The sequence below is a fragment of the Choloepus didactylus genome, chromosome 14, assembly GCF_015220235.1.
Source record: "Choloepus didactylus isolate mChoDid1 chromosome 14, mChoDid1.pri, whole genome shotgun sequence".
In the NCBI taxonomy this organism is placed as follows: domain Eukaryota; kingdom Metazoa; phylum Chordata; class Mammalia; order Pilosa; family Megalonychidae; genus Choloepus; species Choloepus didactylus.
Window position 1 is genome coordinate 98812074 of NC_051320.1, and position 18694 is coordinate 98830767.

Here is an 18694-nt window from a genome sequence, read left to right on the forward strand (position 1 = left end):
TATTTGTCCTCTCTTAGCTTCTCCTGAGCAAGAGTCAGCTTTCAAAGGCCATCTCCAAAATGTCTCTGTAAGCTGAAGCTCCTCTCTCAGCATCTGTGTTCTTCAAAGCATTCCTCTTCGCTGTAGCAAGCTCACTCCTGTCTGAGCTTATATAGTGCTCCAGTGAACTAATCAAATCTCACACTGAATAGGTGGGGTCACACCTCCATGGAAATTATCTGATCAGAGTCATCACCCACAGTTGGGTGGGTCTCATCTCCATGGAAACACTCAAAGAATTACAATCTAATCAACACTGATACGTCTGCGCACACAAGACTGCATCAAAGATAATTGTGTTTTGGGGGGGACACAATACATTCAAAGTGGCACAGATGGGATCTCTTTACATCAAGCCAATGGCTATTATATGTGCTGTGTCTCTAACAGGTGTGACTCCCGGGACTGGGAACCAAGGGGAGGAAGGAGGAGCAGCCCTGCTCACCTTGGAGGCCCTACACTTCCTTTCTCTGCCACCCCAAACTGAATTAGAGGTCCTGGTCCCAGAGGGAACACCTCTCCAGCTGGGCCCCACTCAACTTACAGCTACAGCTGCCACCTGGCCATGGTGGGCTCGTTTCAGGAGACCAGCAAGCCCAGGCGAGTCCCGGCAGGGGCGACCCCGGTCATTGTGAGGTTGAGTTGCTGTTGCCCAGTGGGGCAGGGAAGGGTGTCTGCCCCACACAATCCACTGGGGCATCGCCCGGTTTCAACCTGAAATGGGCAAGGACAGCAAACAACCTGGCAAGGGCCGTGTGACCAGGACCAGGCTCTCCAGGATGAGTCCCCTCCCCAAGGAGTGGAGATGACTGCCACGCCTCAGGGCCAGTGGCAGCAGTGGGCTATGGTTTGTCCCCTTACCCCCCAACTGGAGTCCTGAGGCAGCTGCGTCTGGGTGGAAAGGACCGAATGTGAGAAGCGAGGAGCTCTGACAGGGGCAGGAGGGGGCTGCTTTGTGCATCAGTCCCTGCTACTGGGGGTGGCTGCAAGCTCACGCCGTGTCCTTCTCTGAAGGATGCCCCCGACTGGCAGGAGCCAACCTACCCCAGGAGCCGACACTCCCCTTCTCTACCACGGAGGGTTGGGGGACACATCCAGTGACTGATATGGGGTATAAAAGACCCCATCTCATGGGGAAAAACACGAGCCTATTAGTGCCAACCACAGGCCCAGCCTGAGAAGCTGAGCAGGTGCCAGGTGAGTGCTGGGACTGACAGGGTTAGGGTGCGTCCCTCCAGCCTGGCCGCGGTGCAGGACTGCTAGCTGCCCTCCTCGCCGTGCTGCCCTCCTGCTGGCCGGCTGGCAGTGTCTCGGGCTGGCGTCTTCCTGGCGGTGCTGCTCCTCTGTCCCTGCCAGGCTGCAGTGGCCCACTGCTGAGCCACAGGCCTCGGGCTGCAGTGCCACCCACACCTGAGCCCAGGGCAAAAGACGAGGTACGACTCAGGGAAGGTTGGAATTGCTTTATTGGGGGGCGGGCGCCGCAGGGCCCCCGCCCATGGTCAGGTTAGTGTTCTGCCCTCACGTACGCACCGGCAGCCTGGCCCCTCCGCCTGCCGCCTGCCTGGGTTAGTGGAACATGCAAAGCTCAGCCAGAGGGTGGAGACGGGTGGGAGCTGCCGGGGCTGGGGGCCGGGCGGGCAGGCGGGCCTGGGGCCACAGGTGGAAGCACCCGCGCCAGTCGACCGCCCAGCTGGTGCCCCTCAGCTGAACAAAGGGGCCGAAGCTCTCTGGGAGAGGCGGCAGCTAGAGCCCCCATCTGTAGGACGGAGGGGGCTGGGCAGCCCTGCAGGACCTCCAGCCACGCCCAGCCGGGCCCTGGTCCAGCCCCGCTCCTGAGGGCTGAGCCGGAAACGAGCCCGTCACCAGGGACATCCGTCTCCCACCCGGGTCGGGGGCCTCGGGCCTGGGGTACAAGGAAAGAACACAGAAGGCACTTCTAGGGGGGCTGAGGCCAGAGGCCCGGGATCTTGGGCGTGTGAGTCGGGGGTGTGGGGGGTACAAGCCACAAAGCAGAGCTGAGAACGGAACCCACAGCTCAGACCAGCTGCAGGAGCTGTCCTGGGCCCGGTGGCCGCTTCCCTGGGCAGGCTGGGAAAGTGGACCCTCCCTCCCGCCCCCTCCCCAGCAAGGCCGCAGAGCTAGCAGGTCAGCCCCACAAACACACCGAGGAGAAAACACCGGGCCTGGGGGCGGTCAAAGCCCCAGGAGGGCTGAGGGCCTGCTAGGGAGGGGGCTGGGGGCCAGGGCTCCAGTGGGGTGGGCCTGAGACTGAGCCCGCCCTGGGGAAGCGGGAGGGGGGCTGGGGGCCTGGCTCCGGACCCTCCAAGGCACCTGGCTGCGGTGAGTGGCAGGTAGAGGCGTGGGGGCACCCGGCAGGGGCAGGTGTCCCCGAGACACAGACTGTCTGAATGGCAGGAACCTGTTAACGGATTAGTCTGGGCTTTGGGCTAAGGTTTAGGCACTGCTTTGGAGGAAGACACCTTCAAACACCAGAGAAAGACCTCCGCGCCTGGAGAGGAGCTGCATGCAGAGCGGGGCGGGGTGGGCGCGGGGCTCAGGCCACCGCGGGCTCAGAGCCGCCCAGGGAGGCCGAGGGCCCCGAGGCGTAGCGGCGGCCGTAGCCCGAGGAGGAGTAGGAGGAGGAGGAGAAGGTCATGGAGAAGCCGGAGCCTGTGGCGTCGAAGCTGCCGCGCCGTGAGCCAGCCCGGGAGCCCGTGCGCGAGCCGGTACGCGAGCCGGTGGCCGAGCCGGAGCCGCTCACGCTGTAGGGGCTGTAGTAGCCCTTGCTGGACTGGGCGGCGGCCTCCAGCAGCCGCAGCCCCGAGTCCTCCTCCACCATGCTGCGGTCCAGCGCGTCCTTGTAGGAGATCTTGAGCTTGGTCTTGGGGCAGGTGAGGTACTTGGAGTAGGCACTGACGTCGCGCAGCTTCTGGGCGGTGCGCGCGTCCACGGTGCCCCGCTGCAGGGCCTCCTCGAGGGGCACGCGGCCTGGCGCGTCGGGCTCCACCAGCCCGCCCGTCAGGTACTGCACCTCCAGGAAGCGCTGCCCGGCCTCGTAGTACAGCCAGCCCTTCTTCAGCGCCTGTGCGGCCGACATCTTGGTCTTGGTGCGCGGGTCCTCGAAGCCGCAGAAGGCCTTCTGGGCCAGATTGATGCGGTCCACCATGATCTTGTCCACCAGGCCCTTGGTGACGGCGTCGGCCACGGAGTAGCGCTGGCCGGTGCCGGGGTCGATGATGCCGCCCGTGCAGGCCTGCGCCTCCAGCAGCCGCTGCCCCGTGATGTTGTCCACCAGGCCGCGGTGCATGGCCTCGGTGACGGACACCTTCTCCAGCGTCTCCGTGTCGAGGATGCCGGCCACCGGGCCTGTCTCCTCCGTGGGGTCGGACCAAGAGGACAGCTGGGTCCTGGCGGCCGCGGGGCTGACGGGGTAGGAGGATGAGGAGCCCACCGAGGAGGACCGGGAGCGGAAGCCACTAGCATTGCCCGAGAGCATGTCGGCGAACTCGGCGATGGAGAGCGTGCCGGCGCGGTACTGGTCGAGCGCCGAGCGGTCGATGAGGCTCTTGGCGATGGCCTCGTCGATGTCGTACTGGCGGCCCGAGCGCCGGTCGATGATCATGGACTTGACCACGCCGTCCGAGGAGGAGGTGGTGATCTCCTCCCACTCGCACTCCTGCTCGGACAGCTCCAGGTACGTCTGGTGGTCGATGAGCCCCTTGCGGTAGGCCTCGTACACCGACATCTCCTTGCCCGTCTCGGGGTCCACGATGACCACGCGGCGCTTGCGCACCGAGGACTTGGAGGACGTCTTCCGCTCCCGCTTCTTCTCCTTCAGCGGCAGGAGGCACAGCCCTGTCTGGGGGTCGGTGACGCAGCGCTCCATCAGCTGCAGGTAGGTGAGGTTCTCCTCCGTGTTGGGGTCGAAGAAGCCCTTGGTGTCGTCCGAGGGGTCGACCAGGATCTCGTTCATGTCCTCGTCGAAGAGGCCGCGCTGGTAGGCCACCTCCACAGGCAGGCGGTGGCTCTCCTCGGGGTCGATGACGCCGCCCGTGGCGATCTGGGCCTCCAGCAGGCGGATGCCGTGGTCCTTCAGGATCAGGCCCTTCTTCATGGCCTGGAAGAGGGAGATGAGCTTCCCGGTGTAGGGGTCCTTGTAGCCAGTGACCGCGCGCTCGGCCGCCAGCAGCTTGTCCTTGAACTCGGGGCCCACGATGCCCATGCGCACGGCCTCCTCCACCGTCAGCTTGAGCCCCTTGATGGGGTCGATGACGTAGCCGGTGGCCGCCTGCGCCTCCAGGAGCTCGAAGGCCGTGCCGGGACGGATGATGCCCTTCTTCATGGCCTGGTACACCGACAGCCGCTCCTTGGTGGCGTCAACGATGACGCCGGCGATGCAGCTGGTGCCCTCGAGGAACTTCTGCAGGTTCTTGGTGACCTCCTCGACAGAGGTCAGGCCCTCCCGCAGCTGCAGCGCCGTGGCCTCGTCCAGCACCCGCGAGCGCACGAGCTCCTCCATGGTGATCTGCTTGCGCAGACCGCGGAAGGTCAGCCTGCGGGAGTCAGCGAGCGGCAGGAGGAACGGGGCCCGGGGCCCGTCGCGGTGGCACCGCTTCAGCAGCTGCGTGTAGCTGAGGCGCTCGTCCGTGGAGGGGTCCACGTAGCTGCGGACGGCGCTGGGCTCCGAGAGCTGCTCGTGCGTGTCCCTGTTGAGGTAGCCGCGCTGGTAGGCCACGTCCAGCGGCAGGTGGAAGCCCAGGTGCGGGTCGATGATGCCACCCGTGGCCAGCTGGGCGTCCAGCAGCCGCAGGGCCTCCTCTGCAGGAATCAGGTCCTTCCTCATGGCCTGGAAAAGCGAGATGGTCTGCTCGGTGTAGGGGTCGCGGTAGCCGGTGACGGCGCGCTCGGCCGACAGCAGCCGATCGTGCAGCTCGGGGCCCACAAGGCCCTTGCGCACAGCCTCGTCCACGGTCAGCCGCTCGTTCTTCATGGGGTCCACCAGGAAGCCCGTGGCCGCCTGCGCCTCCAGCAGCAGCCGGGCCACCTCGGCGCTGACCAGCCCCTTCTTGAGCGCCTGGTAGACGGTCAGGGTCTGCCGGGCACTGGGCAGGTAGAGGCCGGCCACACAGCCCGTGCCATACAGGTAGCGCCAGGCGGACTCGGCCTCCAGCACGTCACGGAGCGTCCGGGTGCCCTCCCGGAGCAGGTTGTAGGTCTCCAGGGAGATGATGCGGGCTGCATAGAGCTCCTCGGCCGTCAGGCGGCGGCGCACGTAGTCGTAGGATGCCAGGTTCTGCTGGCGGATGATCTCCGTCTTCTCGATGATCTCGATGATGATGATGATCATGCGCTCCTTGGTGACGCGGCCGGCCCGGAAGTCCTCCATCAGCCGGGCCCGCTGCTCCTCGGGGATCAGGTCCGACTGCATCACCTCCCACAGGGACATGGCGCCGCCGGGACTGCCGCCGGGGATGTTGATCTGCGTCTCCTCGAAGGCCCTGCGGGTCTCCTCCTCCGTGTACACGTGCGTGGTCTCCACCATCTCGGGCTTCTCGGCCGCCCTCAGCGGCAGGAGGCGCAGGCCCGTGTCGGGGTCGGTGACGCAGCGCTCCAGCAGCTGCAGGTAGGTGAGGTTCTCGTGCGTGTTGGGGTCGAAGAAGCCCTTGGTGTCGTCGCCGGGGTCGGACAGGACGCGGTTCATGTCCTCGTCGAAGTAGCCGCGCTGGTAGGCCACCTCCACGGGCAGGCGGTGGCTGTGCACCGGGTCGATGACGCCGCCCGTGGCGATCTGGGCCTCCAGCAGGCGCACGCCGTGCTCCCTGACGATCAGGCCCTTCTTCATGGCCTGGAAGAGGGAGATCTGCCCCCCGGTGTAGGGGTCGGTGTAGCCGGTGACGGCCTTCTCGGCTGCCAGCAGCTTCTCGTGCAGCTCAGGCCCCACAACACCCGCCTTGACGGCCTCGTGGACATACAGGCGCTGGTTGCGCACGGGGTCCACCAGGAAGCCAGTGGCTGCCTGGGCCTCGAGCAGGAGCGTGGCTGTGCTTGGCCTGAGCAGCCCACGCTTCATGGCCTCGTAGATAGTCACTTTTTCCTTGGAGTCCACCAGGAAGATGCCGGCAACGCAGCCGCTACCCTGCAGCAGTGTCCTCACGGAGTCCACCTCCGAGAGCTCCTTGACCGACGTCTCGCCATCCGTGAGCTGCTCAAACTGGGCCTGGCTGAGGACCCCGGCATCCAGGAGCTCACGGGCTGGGACCGGGGCCCGCAGGCCGCTGAAGGAGAGCTGCTGCTGCCGCCGGGTCTCCACCTCCTCCACGATGGTGAGCAGGATCTTGATGACCTTCTCCACCGTGACCCGGCCTGTGCGAAACTGCCGCAGCAGCTCCTGCCGCTGCTCCTCCGAGAAGTACTCGGAGCTGATGAGCTCCCAGACGGTCACCGTCCGGCCCTGGAAGCTGCCGCCGGGAACCTCGACGGTGGCCTTCTCGAAAGCCTCACGGGCCTGCAGGTCGGAGTAGAGCTCCTCCCGCCGGGCCCGGGCGGCCGCCTCCGAGAGCGGGAGCAGGCTCAGGCCCGTCAGTGGGTCGGGCCGGCACCGCTGCTGGAGCTGGTGGTACGTGGCCGGCTCCCACGTGATGGGGTCACAGTAGGTCTTGGCGTCATCCGCGGGGGCAAACAGCGCCCTGCTCGTCTCCTCGTCCAGGTAGCCCCGGGCGTAGGCCACGTCCAGGGGCACGCGGTGGCTCTTACTGGGGTCCACGATGCCACCCGTGGAGAGCTGGGCGTCCAGCAAGCGCAGGCCCTGCTCCCGGGGGAGGAGGCCCTTCTTTAGCGCCTGGAACAGGGAGACGCTCTGCCCCGAGTAGGGGTCCCTGTAGCCCGTGACGGCCTTCTCGGCCGACAGCAGCTTCTCGTGCAGCTCGGGCCCCACCAGGCTGGCCTTGACGGCCTCATCCACGGTCAGCCGGGCGCTGGTGGAGGGGTCGATGATGTGCCCGGTGCCCGCCTGCGCCTCCAGCAGGGCCAGGGCCGTCTCAGGCGTCAGCAGGTCTCGCCTCAGGGCCTCATAGACGCTAAGCTTCTGGCCCGCCTCCTCCAGCCACATGCCCGCGATGACGCCGGTCCCCCGCAGGGCCTGACGCACGGCATCCACCTCGGCCACTTCCTGCACAGAGCGCTCGCCCCGCTGCAGCTGCTGGAAGAGGTCGGGGTTGATGACCCCGCTGTCGCGCAGCTCGGCGGCAGGCACCAGGGCGCGCAGGCCCTCAAAGCAGAGCCGGCCCTTCTGCTCGTGCTCCTCGACCACGGTGATGACGATCTTGATGATCTTCTCCACCGTGATCTTGCCCGTGCGGAACTGCCGCAGGAGGTCGCGCCGCTGCTCGGCCGTGAAGTACTCGGAGTTGATGATCTCCCAGATGGTCACCGTCCGGCCCTGGAACCTCCCGAACGGCGCAGACACGGTGGCCTTCTCGAACACGTCGCGGGCCTCCGAGTCGGTGTAGACCAGCTCACCACCCCTGGCAGCCTTGTCCGTCAGTGGCAGGAGGCGCAGGCCCGTGTCGGGGTCGGTGACGCATTTCTCCAGCAGCTGCAGGTAGGTGAGGTTCTCGTGCGTGTTGGGGTCGAAAAAGCCCTTGGTGTCGTCACCGGGGTCGGACAGGACGCGGTTCATGTCCTCGTCGAAGTAGCCGCGCTGGTAGGCCACCTCCACGGGCAGGCGGTGGCTGTGCACCGGGTCGATGACGCCGCCCGTGGCGATCTGGGCCTCCAGCAGGCGCACGCCGTGCTCCCTGACGATCAGGCCCTTCTTCATGGCCTGGAAGAGGGAGATCTGCTCCCCGGTGTAGGGGTCCTTGTAACCGGTGACCGCGCGCTCAGCCGCCAGCAGCTTGTGGTGCATCTCGGGCCCCACGAGGCCCTCCTTCACGGCCTCGTTGACGGTCAGCCGCCGGTTGTGCACAGGGTCCAGCAGGAAACCCGAGGCTGCCTGGGCCTCGAGCAGGATGAGTGCAGTGCCGGGGCTCAGCAGCTGCCTCTGCAGGGCCTTGTAGATGCTCAGCTTCTCATTGGCCGGCTTCAGCAGCAGCCCGGCAACACCGCTGCGGCCCTGCAGGTAGTGGCGCACGTCCTCCCGCTGCGCGAGCTCAGCCACCGTGGTGCGGCCCTGCTCCAGCCGCTGCAGCTCCTCTGCGCTCAGGATGCCTGCCTCCTGCAGCTGCTGGGCCGGTACCTTCCGTCGCAGGCCGTCGAAAGCATGCTGGGGCTCTGCCTCTGCGGCTGGGCCATCAGGTGCATCCCGGCCGTTGGGCAAGGCCTTGGTGGCGGCAACGACCTCCTCTGTGTGAGCCAGCGTGGCACGGTGCTCCTCCTCCAGCCGCTGCAGCCGCTCCCGCAGCCGCCGGTTCTCCTCGGCCAGCAGCTCCTCCTGCTGCTTCCGCTGCTGTTGCAGGCACTGCAGCTCCTCCTGCTTGCGCCTCACGCCCTCCTCGGCCTCACACTGCCGCCGCCGCGCCTCCTCCATGCTGGCCACCAGCTGCTGCTTTTCCTGCTCCATCTGCTGCTGCTGCCGCTGCTGCTCCTCACGCAGCTTCTGCGCCTTGGCCACCTCGTCCTGGAAGAGCTGTTCCAGCTTGGCCTTCTCCTGCTCGATGAAGCGTTCTCGCTGCAGCAGGCTGTCCTTCTCGGAGAGGAAGCTCTGCTGCAGCGCCTGCGTCTCCTGCAGCAGCTGCTCCTGCTGCACCGTCTGCATCTGGCGGGGGATGGGCGATGTGGGGGAGGAAGGTCAGCGCCCAGCAGGGCCCCGGGCACCCCTGCCCACCCCGGAAGCAGACCCCCACCCGGGCCCAGCCACCCGCCTGCGTGTGGAGAGAGGGCCGGTACCTCCTCAGACTTGAGCTGCAGCAGCTTGGCCTCCTGCTTCAGCTTCTCTTTCTCCCGCTCTAGCTCAGCGATGGCCTCCCGCAGGCGCCCGGCATCCTGGTCACTCTGCTGCCGCTGCACCTCGAGCGTCTGCACCAGCGTCACCTTTTCCTGCGTGGCCAGCTCGGTGAGGTGCAGCTTCTCGCTGATCTCCTCGGCCTGCTTCCGGAAGCGCTGTGCATCCTCCTCGGCACGGGCCTGGGCCCGGCTCATCTCGGCCACGCGCAGCTTGAGCCGCTCGGCCTCGGCGCTCATCTCCAGCTGCCGCTGCCGCTCAGTCTCCAGGGTCCGCTGGAAGCCCTGTGTCTCCTGCGCCAGCTGCTGCGCCATCTGCTCCTTGTCCTCCTGCAGCCGCCGGGCCTGCTCCTGAGCGAGCTCCTTCTGCTGCTGCAGCAGCTCGGCCTCGGCCTTGAGCCGCGTGGCCTCCTGAACGGCCTGCATCTTCTCCTTGAGCATCTTCTCCGCCAGGCCCCGCTGCTGCGCCAGGTCCTCCTCGGCCAACTGCCGCAGCCGCGCCGCCTCCTGGGCTGCTATGCTCAGCCGCGCCGCCTCCTCGGCCACCTGCTTCATCTTCTCGGCCTCCTCCTGCAGGAAGCGCTGTGTGTTGTCCTTGTCCCGCAGGATGAGCGTGCGGTTCTCCGCCTCGATGCGCGCCTTGAGCTTGCCCAGCTCTTCCATCTGCACCCGCAAGGAGAAGAGCTCCTCCTCCACCTGGCTGCGCTGGCGCGTGGCCTCCGTCACCTCCGCCTTCAGCCGCTGCAGCTCCTCATCCAGGATGCCTTTCTGGTGGTCCGTCTCCTCCAGCTGCAGCCGTAGTGCCGTCAGCTCTTGCTCCACCTGAGCCTTCTGCCGCAGCGTCTGTTCTGCGAACTTCTTGTGCTTCTCCATCTCTGCGTCGGCCGCCTGCTTCTGCCGCAGCGCTGCCTGCTCCGCCTGCGCCCGCCGCGCCGCCTCCTGCTCAGCGTCCTTGCGCAGCTTCTCGGCGGCGGCCTGGGCCTGCGCCTGGGCCTGGGCCTGCTCCTCGGCCGCCTGCTTCAGCCGCTCCGCCGCCTCCACCTGCTGCCGCGACTGCGCTGCCTGCTGTTCGGCCCGCTCCCGCGCCGCCTCCGCCTCATCGGCCGACCGCCGTGCCGCCTCCGCCTCGCCTCGCAGCCGCTCCAGCATGCTCTGCTCCTGCTGCAAGGTCTGCTGCAGCTCCTGCTCCTTCTGCTGCACTGCAAACGCATGCGCCTTCTCCTCTGCATGCAGCCGCTTCTGGGCAGCCTCCTGGGCCACCTGCAGCTGCCGGGCCGACTCCTGCTCGGCCCGTTCCCGCAGGCGCCGTGCCTCCTCCACCTTGGATTTCAGCCGCGCAACCTCCTCAAGTGCAGCCTTCCGCTGCCGGGCCGCCTCCTCCTCGGCCGCCAAGCTCTTCTGCACACGCTCCTCGGCCTCCCGGCGCCGCTGCTCCTCCTCGGCCGCCAGCTGCCGCTGTCGCTGTGCCTCCAGCTCCGCCTGCTCCTTGCTGCGCAGGGTGTCCTCAGCATTGCTGCGGATGCGGCTCAGCTCCAGCTCCAGCTCTGCCTTGCCCGCGGCCGCCTTCTCGAAGCTCACCTTGAGCGCGAGGATCTCCTCCTCCACCTGCCGCCGCTGCCGCAGCGTGTCCTCCACCAGCCCCTTCTGCCGGTCCATCTCGGCCTCCGACGCCTTGCGCAGCTGCGCCAGGCGCTCCTCGATGTCGGCCTTGTGCTGGGCGGCCTGCTCCTCCAGCCGCCGCCGCTGGAAGGCCTCGTCCTCCGCCAGCCGCCGCAGCCGCTCGTTCTCTGCCTCCTTCTCCTTGAGCGCAATCTCTGCCTCCGTCTTCAGCCGCGAGGCCTCGCTGATGGCGGCTAGCTTCTCGGCCAGCACCCGCTCCGCCTCCGCCCGCTGCTGTGCCGCGTCCTCCTCGGCTAGCTGCCGCTGCCGCTTGGCCTCCTCAGCCAGGGCGCGCAGGCGGGCGGCCTCCTCCGCCAGCTCGCGGAACCGGCCGGCCTCTGCCTCCAGCCTCTGCTTGGACTTCTCGTTGGTGGAGCGAGACTCCTCCTCGGCCCGCGCCTTGCTGGCCAGCAGCACCTCCATCTCTGCCCGCACCTTGGCCAGCTCGGCCTCGAGTTCCTGGCGCTTTTGGGCAGCGGCGGCCGCTTCCTGCTGCAACCGAGAGAGCTCCTCCTCCAGCAGCTGTCGCTGTTGTTCTCCCTGCTCCGTCTCGGCCCGTAGCCGGATCAGCTCCTGCTCGGCCACGAGGCGCTGCTGCGCGGTACCCTCGGCCAGCTGCCGCTGCTTCTCCAGCTCCTGCTCAGCCAGCTCGCGCTGCCGCACGGCCTGCTCCTCTGCCTTGCCGCGCCGCCGCGCCTCGCGCTCTGCAGCTTCCTTCTGCTTCTCGGCCTCCGCCTGCGCCAGGTTCTTCTGCTGTGCCACCTCCTCGGCCTGCAGCCGCAGCCTCAGCGCCTCGTTGGCCTTGAGCTGCCAGCGCTCCAGCTCTCGCTCAGCCTCCTCACGGGCCTGTTCTGCCTCGGCCTGCTGCTGCGCCCGCCGCTCGGCCTCCTCCCGCAGCTGCGCCACAGTCACGTGCTCCTCCTGCAGCGTGCGTTCCAGCTGCGCCGTCTTCTCTGCAAAGGAGGCGCGCTTGCTCTGCAGCTCTGCCTCGGCACTGCGCTGGGCGGTCTCGAGGGCCACCTGCACCTGGCGGGCCCGCTCTGCCTCGGCCTGCCGCAGCCGCCGCTCTGCCTCCTCGGCCTGCAGCCGCAGCTCTTCCAGTGCCTGCAGGGCCCGCTGCTTCTCACGGGCGGCTTCCGCCTCCGCCTGCACACGCAGGGCCAGCTCTGCCTCCGCCTGCCGCTTGCGCTGGCTCTCGTCCTGCACCTGCCGCCGAAGCCGCTCTGCCTCCTCCTGCGCCTGCCGCTTCTGGGCCTCGGCTTCTTCCGCTCGTGTGCGCAGCGCATGCAGCTCGCCCTCGGCCCCGCTGCGCTGGCGCTCAGTCGCCTCCAGCTGCAGGCGCACCACACGGATCTCCTCCTCGATGCGCAGCCGGCTGCGCTCGGCCGCTTCCGCCTGCTGTGCCTTGGCCTGGATCTCGGCCTCTGAGCTCTGCCGCAGGTGCTGCAGCTCCTCCTGGATACTGCGCTTCTGCTGCTGCGCGTCCACCGCTGCCTCCTCCCGCCGCACCACCTCTTCCTGCATGCGCTGCTGCAGCTCCTGAGCCTCCCGCTCCGCCTGCGCCTTTGCCTGGGCGTGGGCCTCGGCCAGCTGCCGCTGCTTCTCCAGTGCGGCCTCCACCTCGGCCAGGCGCTCCCGCTCCTCTGCCCGCTGCTGCTCAGCCAGCCTCTGCGGCCGCGGCAGAGAGAGGAAGAGAACCAGAGAGACCAGTGAGCGGGGCAGGCCGCGGGCGCTCGCCGGCCATGGCACCACCACAGGTCACTTAGTGCAGCACCGTGCGGGGAGGGGACGGGGAGAGACAGGTCACAGCCCGGCCGCAGGGACAGCGTGCACCCACCAGGGCACTCGGGCGACGAGCACAGCCTGGCCCCCCACCGTGCTCACCAGCCTGGGGAAGGAGACCCAGGCGTCCTCCCCTCTTCCCGCAGACGGGCGACGGAGACAGACAGACAGACAGGGAGAAAGAGAGAGAGCAAAGCAGCAGGTTTGCAGGGCCCACGAGCTGTATTCACTGCACAGCCCTCCGGGGCACCAGTGGATGCCTGTGGGCCCAGTGCCCGCCAAAGGCCCCTGCCTGACCTGAGGCTTCTCCCAGCAGCCCACAGGGCAGGGCAGGAAGGGTGGGGCGGGGCAGCCAGCCAGCCTGGGGACAGCAGTGCAGACCCGAGCCAGTCGGAGGAGGTGCCCGTGGAGAGAGGCGGCAGGCCACACACAGGGCGCGCAGGGTGGGGGGTGCAGGGAGCGGGAAGGGGCACGGGACTGGCCGCACCTTCCCAATCCCCATGACCGAGCACCCCCCACTCCTCCCAAAGCAAGGAGCCGAGAGACCATCGCCAAGTCCCCAGAGAGAGGAAGCGCGCAGACAACCAGGTGGGACCACTGGGTGGGGGGCGCTGTGGGGGAAGGGGATGCCTGGGTGGGGGCGGGGCCTGTGCTGTGGGGAGGAGGGCATGGAGGCAGCCGGGCTGGGCGGGTGGTGCTGATCCACGGGATCTGAGACAGGCTTCCGGGGCCGCATCTGGGACAGGGCAGCCTCACCCACCCTCTCGCCCGGCCCCCGTACCTCCTCCTCCTCCATGCGCCGCAGGGTCTCGCTGATGAACTTGATGTACTGGCTCGTGAGCGTGGTCAGCTCGCTGTAGCGTGTGCGCAAGTCCACGTACTAGGGGTCGGGGGTGCAGGGTGAGCCTGTGCAGAGCTGTGGCCCCGATGGCGGCCCCCAGCCCCGCTCTGGCAGACTGGGCCCACCCCACCCGCCAGCCTCACCTCCTGGATGACGCTCTCCGACCCAGACTGGACCTTGGCCTTCTTGGCCGGCGAGGCCACCGGCTCGAGCTGTGCCTTGTAGGTGACCAGCTGGAGCTCATAATCCTGTGGGGACACAGTGGGGTCGGCCGCAGCTCCACCTCCCGCGGCCCACGCCCCACCCAGGCCTCAGCGAGGCAGCAGGGCCCTGCACAGGCCTCACCTTGATGGCATTGATGTACTGTTTGGCAAACCTCTGGCACTCCTCCACCTTCTCGCCGTGGCGCTCGATCTCCTCCAGCAGCGCCTAGGGGTGGGGTGTCGTCAGCGTGGCCGCGGGGTGCACCCGCCCAGCCCCCATGCATCCTTGGGCCCAGCCCACCTTCTCCTGCCGCAGCTGCTCCCGCACGGCCCGACTGTCAGCCAGCGGCATGGCCTGCACCTGCTCCTGCCGCTGCCTGGCGTCCTGCAACCAGGCGCCCAGCGGGTCTGCGCTCTCGCGGTAATAGCGCAGCTGGCGGCCCAGCTGCTCAAGCTCACGCTGCCGCACGTCCGTCTGGGCCAGCACGGCCTGCCAGCGCTCCAGCAGCTGGGCCACGCGCTCCCGCCAGCGCTCCACCTCGATGTCCCGCTCGCCGTGCTGCTGCTGCAGCCGCGCCCCCACCTCCTGGGCCGCCCGCAGCTCGTCCTGCAGGGCGTCGAACACAGGCTGCTGTGCCTCGGCCTGGGCCCGCAGTTTCTGTGGGGGGTGGAGAGGCAGAGGCTGTCAGCCCACGTGGCCCCACCAGCACCCCCGGCCCCTGGACCCTCTGGCGAGGCGCAGGGCCAGTGCCCAGGAGCGGCCGTGGTACCTTCAGTGCAGCCTTGGTGGCCTCAAGCTCCGGGAGGGTGGCGGGCACGGCCTGTGCCTCCTTGAGCTGCTCCTCGTGGGCCCGGAGCACCTCCTCGGCACCCTGTGTGCTCCGGATCACCAGGCTGATGGTCTTGAGCCTGGGGGCAGAGGGGGCTCAGAGCTGGGGCTGGGGGCTGGGTGGGCTCAGGACTGCAGAAACCCTCCATGTGGGACCACAGCCTCAGTGGCCCCTGGGGTACATGCTTTGGGGAGAACAGATGCCTTGGGGGAGAGGGCCTGTCGGACACGGGGACGCATCAGCTACAGCCTGACGTGCCCGGTGGGAGGGCAGCAGGCCCAAAAGCCCCAAGGCAGGACGGGCCCCCAGCAGGTCTGTGGCACCTGGGCACCCGCCCTCAGCCTTCCAGGAGCAAGGCTGGGCAAGGGGATGTAGGAACGGACACCGGGTAAGGCATGTAAGGCGTGTTCATAACCATGAGAGGAAAAATGGAACCAAAGTTCTGTTTGTTTACGATACAGTGAGAGACCGTGAAGCTTCACGTCAGAAACGCTCACCAACAGCCGCCTCTGAGAAGTGGACCAGAGGCAGGAGGGATGGGGACGGGGCTGCTCGATAGGCCTTTAAGTGATCTCCGAGCCACACGAAGGTGGTCTTTTCTGTATCTCTGAGTTAACCTCCCAAAAACAAATGAAAGGAGGAACAGAACAGGCCCCTGTGGCTGGGAAGTGGGGAGGTGGGAGGTAGAGCCGTGGAGGAGCTCGGACACAGATTCTGCATTTCTGGGGGTACCCCGGGAGGGGGGTGTGTGAGGACAGGCAGAGAAGGCCCCGGCCCACCACTGTCCTCACTCTCTGTCTCCATCTGCCACCCAGTCCTGTTAAGTGTCTCCCCTCCCTTCACCCAGAAGCTGCTCTCTCAGGTCACCAAGGATCTCCCTCCTCGGAACCCACAGGCTCTGGACCACTCCCCTCCTGACTTCTCCACTGTGGGGAGACCCAAGGCTCCACACTCTTCTACCCCAGACTTTAAGTACCACCTACAACGCTGGCCCTGACCTGCCTCCCAGCTCTGGACTGGACAGCCACCCGCCAAGGTGTCCCCTGAACGCCCCACACCCTGCACCCATGTCATCAGAACATGTGCAGGACCCAAACCCTCTGACCACCTCCGTGCAGCCCCCCAGGCAGACCACTCGGCCGTCCCGCAGCTGGGTCCCTCCGTGGCGCCAGAGCCCCCTGGGCAGGTCCCCCACCCAAGCCTGCTTCAGGTGCACTCACTTCTCCAGGTAAATGGCGGACAGGCTGCGGACTTGCTCCAGCTTGCCCAGTGTCAGCTCCAGCTCAGAGCGCAGCATGGGGACGGCAGGCGAGGGCTCAGGCAGGGCGAGGACCTTCTTGGCTTCAGCAGAGAGCCGGGCAACCCCCTTGCCCAGCCCTTCCACCTCCGCCTGCGCCTTCTGGGGAGAGACGAGGATGGGGAGACACTGATCAACAGGGCCTTGGGAGCTGGGATGGCGAGCAGGGGAAGATAGGAGGAGACGGGGGGGGGGGGGGGGGGGGGGGGGCGGGAGATGGGGATGGGAGGGGTGGGGCGTGTGCCTGCCTGCTGCTCTGCGATGCGCTGGGCACACTCCCGCGCCGGCTCCTTGTCCAGCGGCAGCCGCAGGCGGTGCACGGTGCGGCTCTCGCAGGCCTCCAGCTGCAGTCGGATGTCCCTCAGCTCCGAGATGCAGCGCTGGCAGCGGGACTCCTCCTGCTCACCTGGAGGACCCGGCCAGGTCACACGGCTGCCCACACCGCACCCTGCCCCCCCCTGCCCGCCGGCCCTGCTGCCCGTACCCTGCTCCAGGCTCTGCAGCAGCTGCTGGTAGTGGCGGCTGCAGGAGCCGTACTCGCGCTCGGCCTGCAGCCGGTCCTCGGGCCCGAAGCCGCCGGCATCCTGACTGTCCCGCAGGAAGGCCTGGTAGTGCTGCTCCAGGCTGCGCAGGGCTTGGCGCTGCTCCTCCGGCTTCAGCGCGCGGAACTGGGGGACGAGAGGGGGCGCTGAGCCAGGGAGGGCGGAGCGGGAGAGGCGGGGGCTGAGCCGGGTGGGGCGGGTCCGAGCAGGGATGGGGCGGGTCCGAGCATGGGGTGGGGCTGAGGCAGAGCAGGAGTGGGGCGGGGCCGAGCAGGGAGCGGGGCGGGTCCGAGCATGGGGTGGGGCTGAGGCCGAGTGGGGCGGGGCCGAGCAGGGATAGGGCGGGGCCGAGCAGGGGTGGGGCGGAGGCCGAGCAGGGGTGGGCGGGGCCGAGCCTTGCAGACAGACTCCTCGCGCAGGGCAGAGCGGTCCCCAGTCCCTCCCCCGGCCCCTTCCCCGCCCCCGCCCCGGCCCTACCGTGACCAGGGACCAGGAGCGGATGAGCTGCACGTCGCGGCTGAGGCTCTGCCAGGCCAGGAGGCTCTTCATGTCCACGTGCAGCTGGTGCCAGAGTGCCACCAGGGCCTGGTGCTGGGCCTCCAGCCTGGGGGTGGGACACCGTCAGGGAGTGTGTGGCCCCACTGCCACACCCTCCCGCGGCCGGACCCGGGCACCCACCTGGTGAGGGCCTCCTGTGCCTCCTGGTTGGGCGGGGGCACGAGGAAGCAGACGGACGGCACGGCGGCCTCCTGGCCGGAGCTGCTGAGCACCTTCCAGTGGGACGGCTGCGCGGCGCCCACCAGCTGCAGCTCGTCGCCTTTGTGCACGGTGACCTGGGGGGGCCCCAGAGGGGTTACGGGAGGCCCTGCCCCCCACCCCAGGCCCTACCCCCGCCCTGTCCCAGACCCAGCCCAGCCCCGCCCTGGCCTCACCTCCACCTGCTTGTAGTCACACACGGCCAGCAGGGGCACATGTCCCCGCACCACGTGGGCCGGGTTGCGTGGCTTCAGCTGCACGATGGCCTTGGCCCGCTTGGCCAGGCCCAGGAGGTGCCCCTTATACTCGTTCAGCTGCTCCTTTTCATCCTGCAGGGAGAGAGCGGCTCAGGGGCCACTGGGCAGACTCACCACAGACCTGGCTGGGGACGCTGTGGGGTCCCCGAACCTGCTCCCCAGGACCAGGAACGGCTGTGTTTGCTGGTCCTTCCTGACGCGTCTCAGGGCGAGCAGGGGCAGGGCCAGGTGAGGGGAGGGAACAGGCACAGGGCAGGGCAGGGGCTAGGAGGCGGGGGCAGGCCTCTCACAGTGCCCTTTCTCCTCATCCCTCCCCCTCCAGCTGCGCTGCTGACATCAGAGATTGTTCCAGAAAAGCAGGCAGCTGAGAAGATCTCCTGCTCCCGCCATGCAGTCCCCTTTGGGGGCCAAATCCCTACCAAAGACCCCCAAAGAGCCCCACCCTGGAGCTGACAGCCCCTCTCCTAGGCTAACACACCCCGACAGGGCACCCTGGCCCTGCTACCCTCCCCAAATCCCCTCTTTCACCAGCTCCTGCCCAGGGAAGCCCTCAGCCGAGCAGCGCCTCATTGAAGCCTCATCTCCCCTCACCCCTGTTACTGCCCACCCAGCATGTCCCAGAAGGCCCGGGAGCCCCGGGCTGGTCAGCCTGCCATGTCTCCCCGCCCCTCCCCGCCCCTCCCCCTGGCCCCAACCCTCCAGAGCACCGTCCTCACAGGCCCAGGCAGCAGGTGAAGCAGCCAACCTCCCTCCCCAAGCTCCAGCCACGGCCCGTGGTCCACAGAGTCCAGAGAGCACCTGGGGCCTCTGTACCACCCCCCCCGCCCCCAAAGCTGCAGAGCCCTGGCCTGGGCAGGCAGCTCACCTGGGCATCCTGCAGCAGGTCTTCAAGGCGCGTGACAGTGGTCAAGCGGTCGCAGGTGTATTTCCTGCGCAGCGTCTCCTGCAGCTTCTGCAGCTGCTCCTCAGCCTCCCGCACATCTGTGAAGAACTAAGGCAGCAGGAAGGGGTCACATCGGGACATAGGGGCTGGAGCACCAGCCCCCAGCCAGGGCTGCCTGGGGGCTCTGAGGGCCGGAACTGAGGCGCGGAGTGACAAACATCCCTCGAGAGGGCTGGGGAGGGTGCTGAGACCACCATGAGCCCACGGACAGACAGGAGGGATCACTGAGTGACACCTGTGCAGACCATCGCAGTCTGGGGGTTAACGACACCAAATGGCAGGCGAGGGAGGCCCCGGCTCTCACCTGGAAGTAGGCGGTGTTCTCCTTCAGGTGTGCCTCGATGCAGCAGCACAGCTGCAACATCCAGCTCCACTGGGTCTGCAGAGCCGCCTGGAAGGACTGCAGGACAGGGCGCATCAAGCCCCACCCCCCACCCCACCATGGGACACACGCCCTGCCCCAGCCCCCCGGGCCCCACCTCCACTGTGGGCCGTGCAGGGTGGTCGTCTCGCAGCAGGCGGTCGCCGGTGTTCTGGATCTCCTTGACCTTCTTTTCTTTCAGCTCTAGCTCACGCATCAAGGCCTGACACAGAGGCAAAGGGTC

At 67.8% G+C, this 18694-nt stretch overlaps 1 protein-coding gene across 10 annotated transcripts in view; it reads right to left on the reverse strand.

Moving 5' to 3' along the window:
• Window positions 1-1484: 1484 nt before the first annotated feature.
• The window catches only part of PLEC (plectin), a 52248-nt gene continuing 35038 nt past the window's right edge, over window positions 1485-18694 (reverse strand). For all 10 annotated transcript variants that reach the window (XM_037802852.1, XM_037802850.1, XM_037802856.1 and 7 more), the window contains 16 exons: window positions 18569-18673; window positions 18394-18489; window positions 18012-18137; window positions 17066-17218; window positions 16812-16966; window positions 16611-16737; window positions 16076-16259; window positions 15840-15997; window positions 15515-15693; window positions 14235-14373; window positions 13766-14122; window positions 13607-13690; window positions 13405-13509; window positions 13202-13300; window positions 8926-12306; window positions 1485-8794 (listed from right to left, as the gene is read on the reverse strand). In XM_037802852.1, the coding sequence (XP_037658780.1) occupies window positions 2594-8794; window positions 8926-12306; window positions 13202-13300; window positions 13405-13509; window positions 13607-13690; window positions 13766-14122; window positions 14235-14373; window positions 15515-15693; window positions 15840-15997; window positions 16076-16259; window positions 16611-16737; window positions 16812-16966; window positions 17066-17218; window positions 18012-18137; window positions 18394-18489; window positions 18569-18673 (11649 nt within the window). In that variant the 3' untranslated portion in view covers window positions 1485-2593. The remainder of the gene's footprint in view (window positions 8795-8925; window positions 12307-13201; window positions 13301-13404; window positions 13510-13606; window positions 13691-13765; window positions 14123-14234; window positions 14374-15514; window positions 15694-15839; window positions 15998-16075; window positions 16260-16610; window positions 16738-16811; window positions 16967-17065; window positions 17219-18011; window positions 18138-18393; window positions 18490-18568; window positions 18674-18694) is intronic.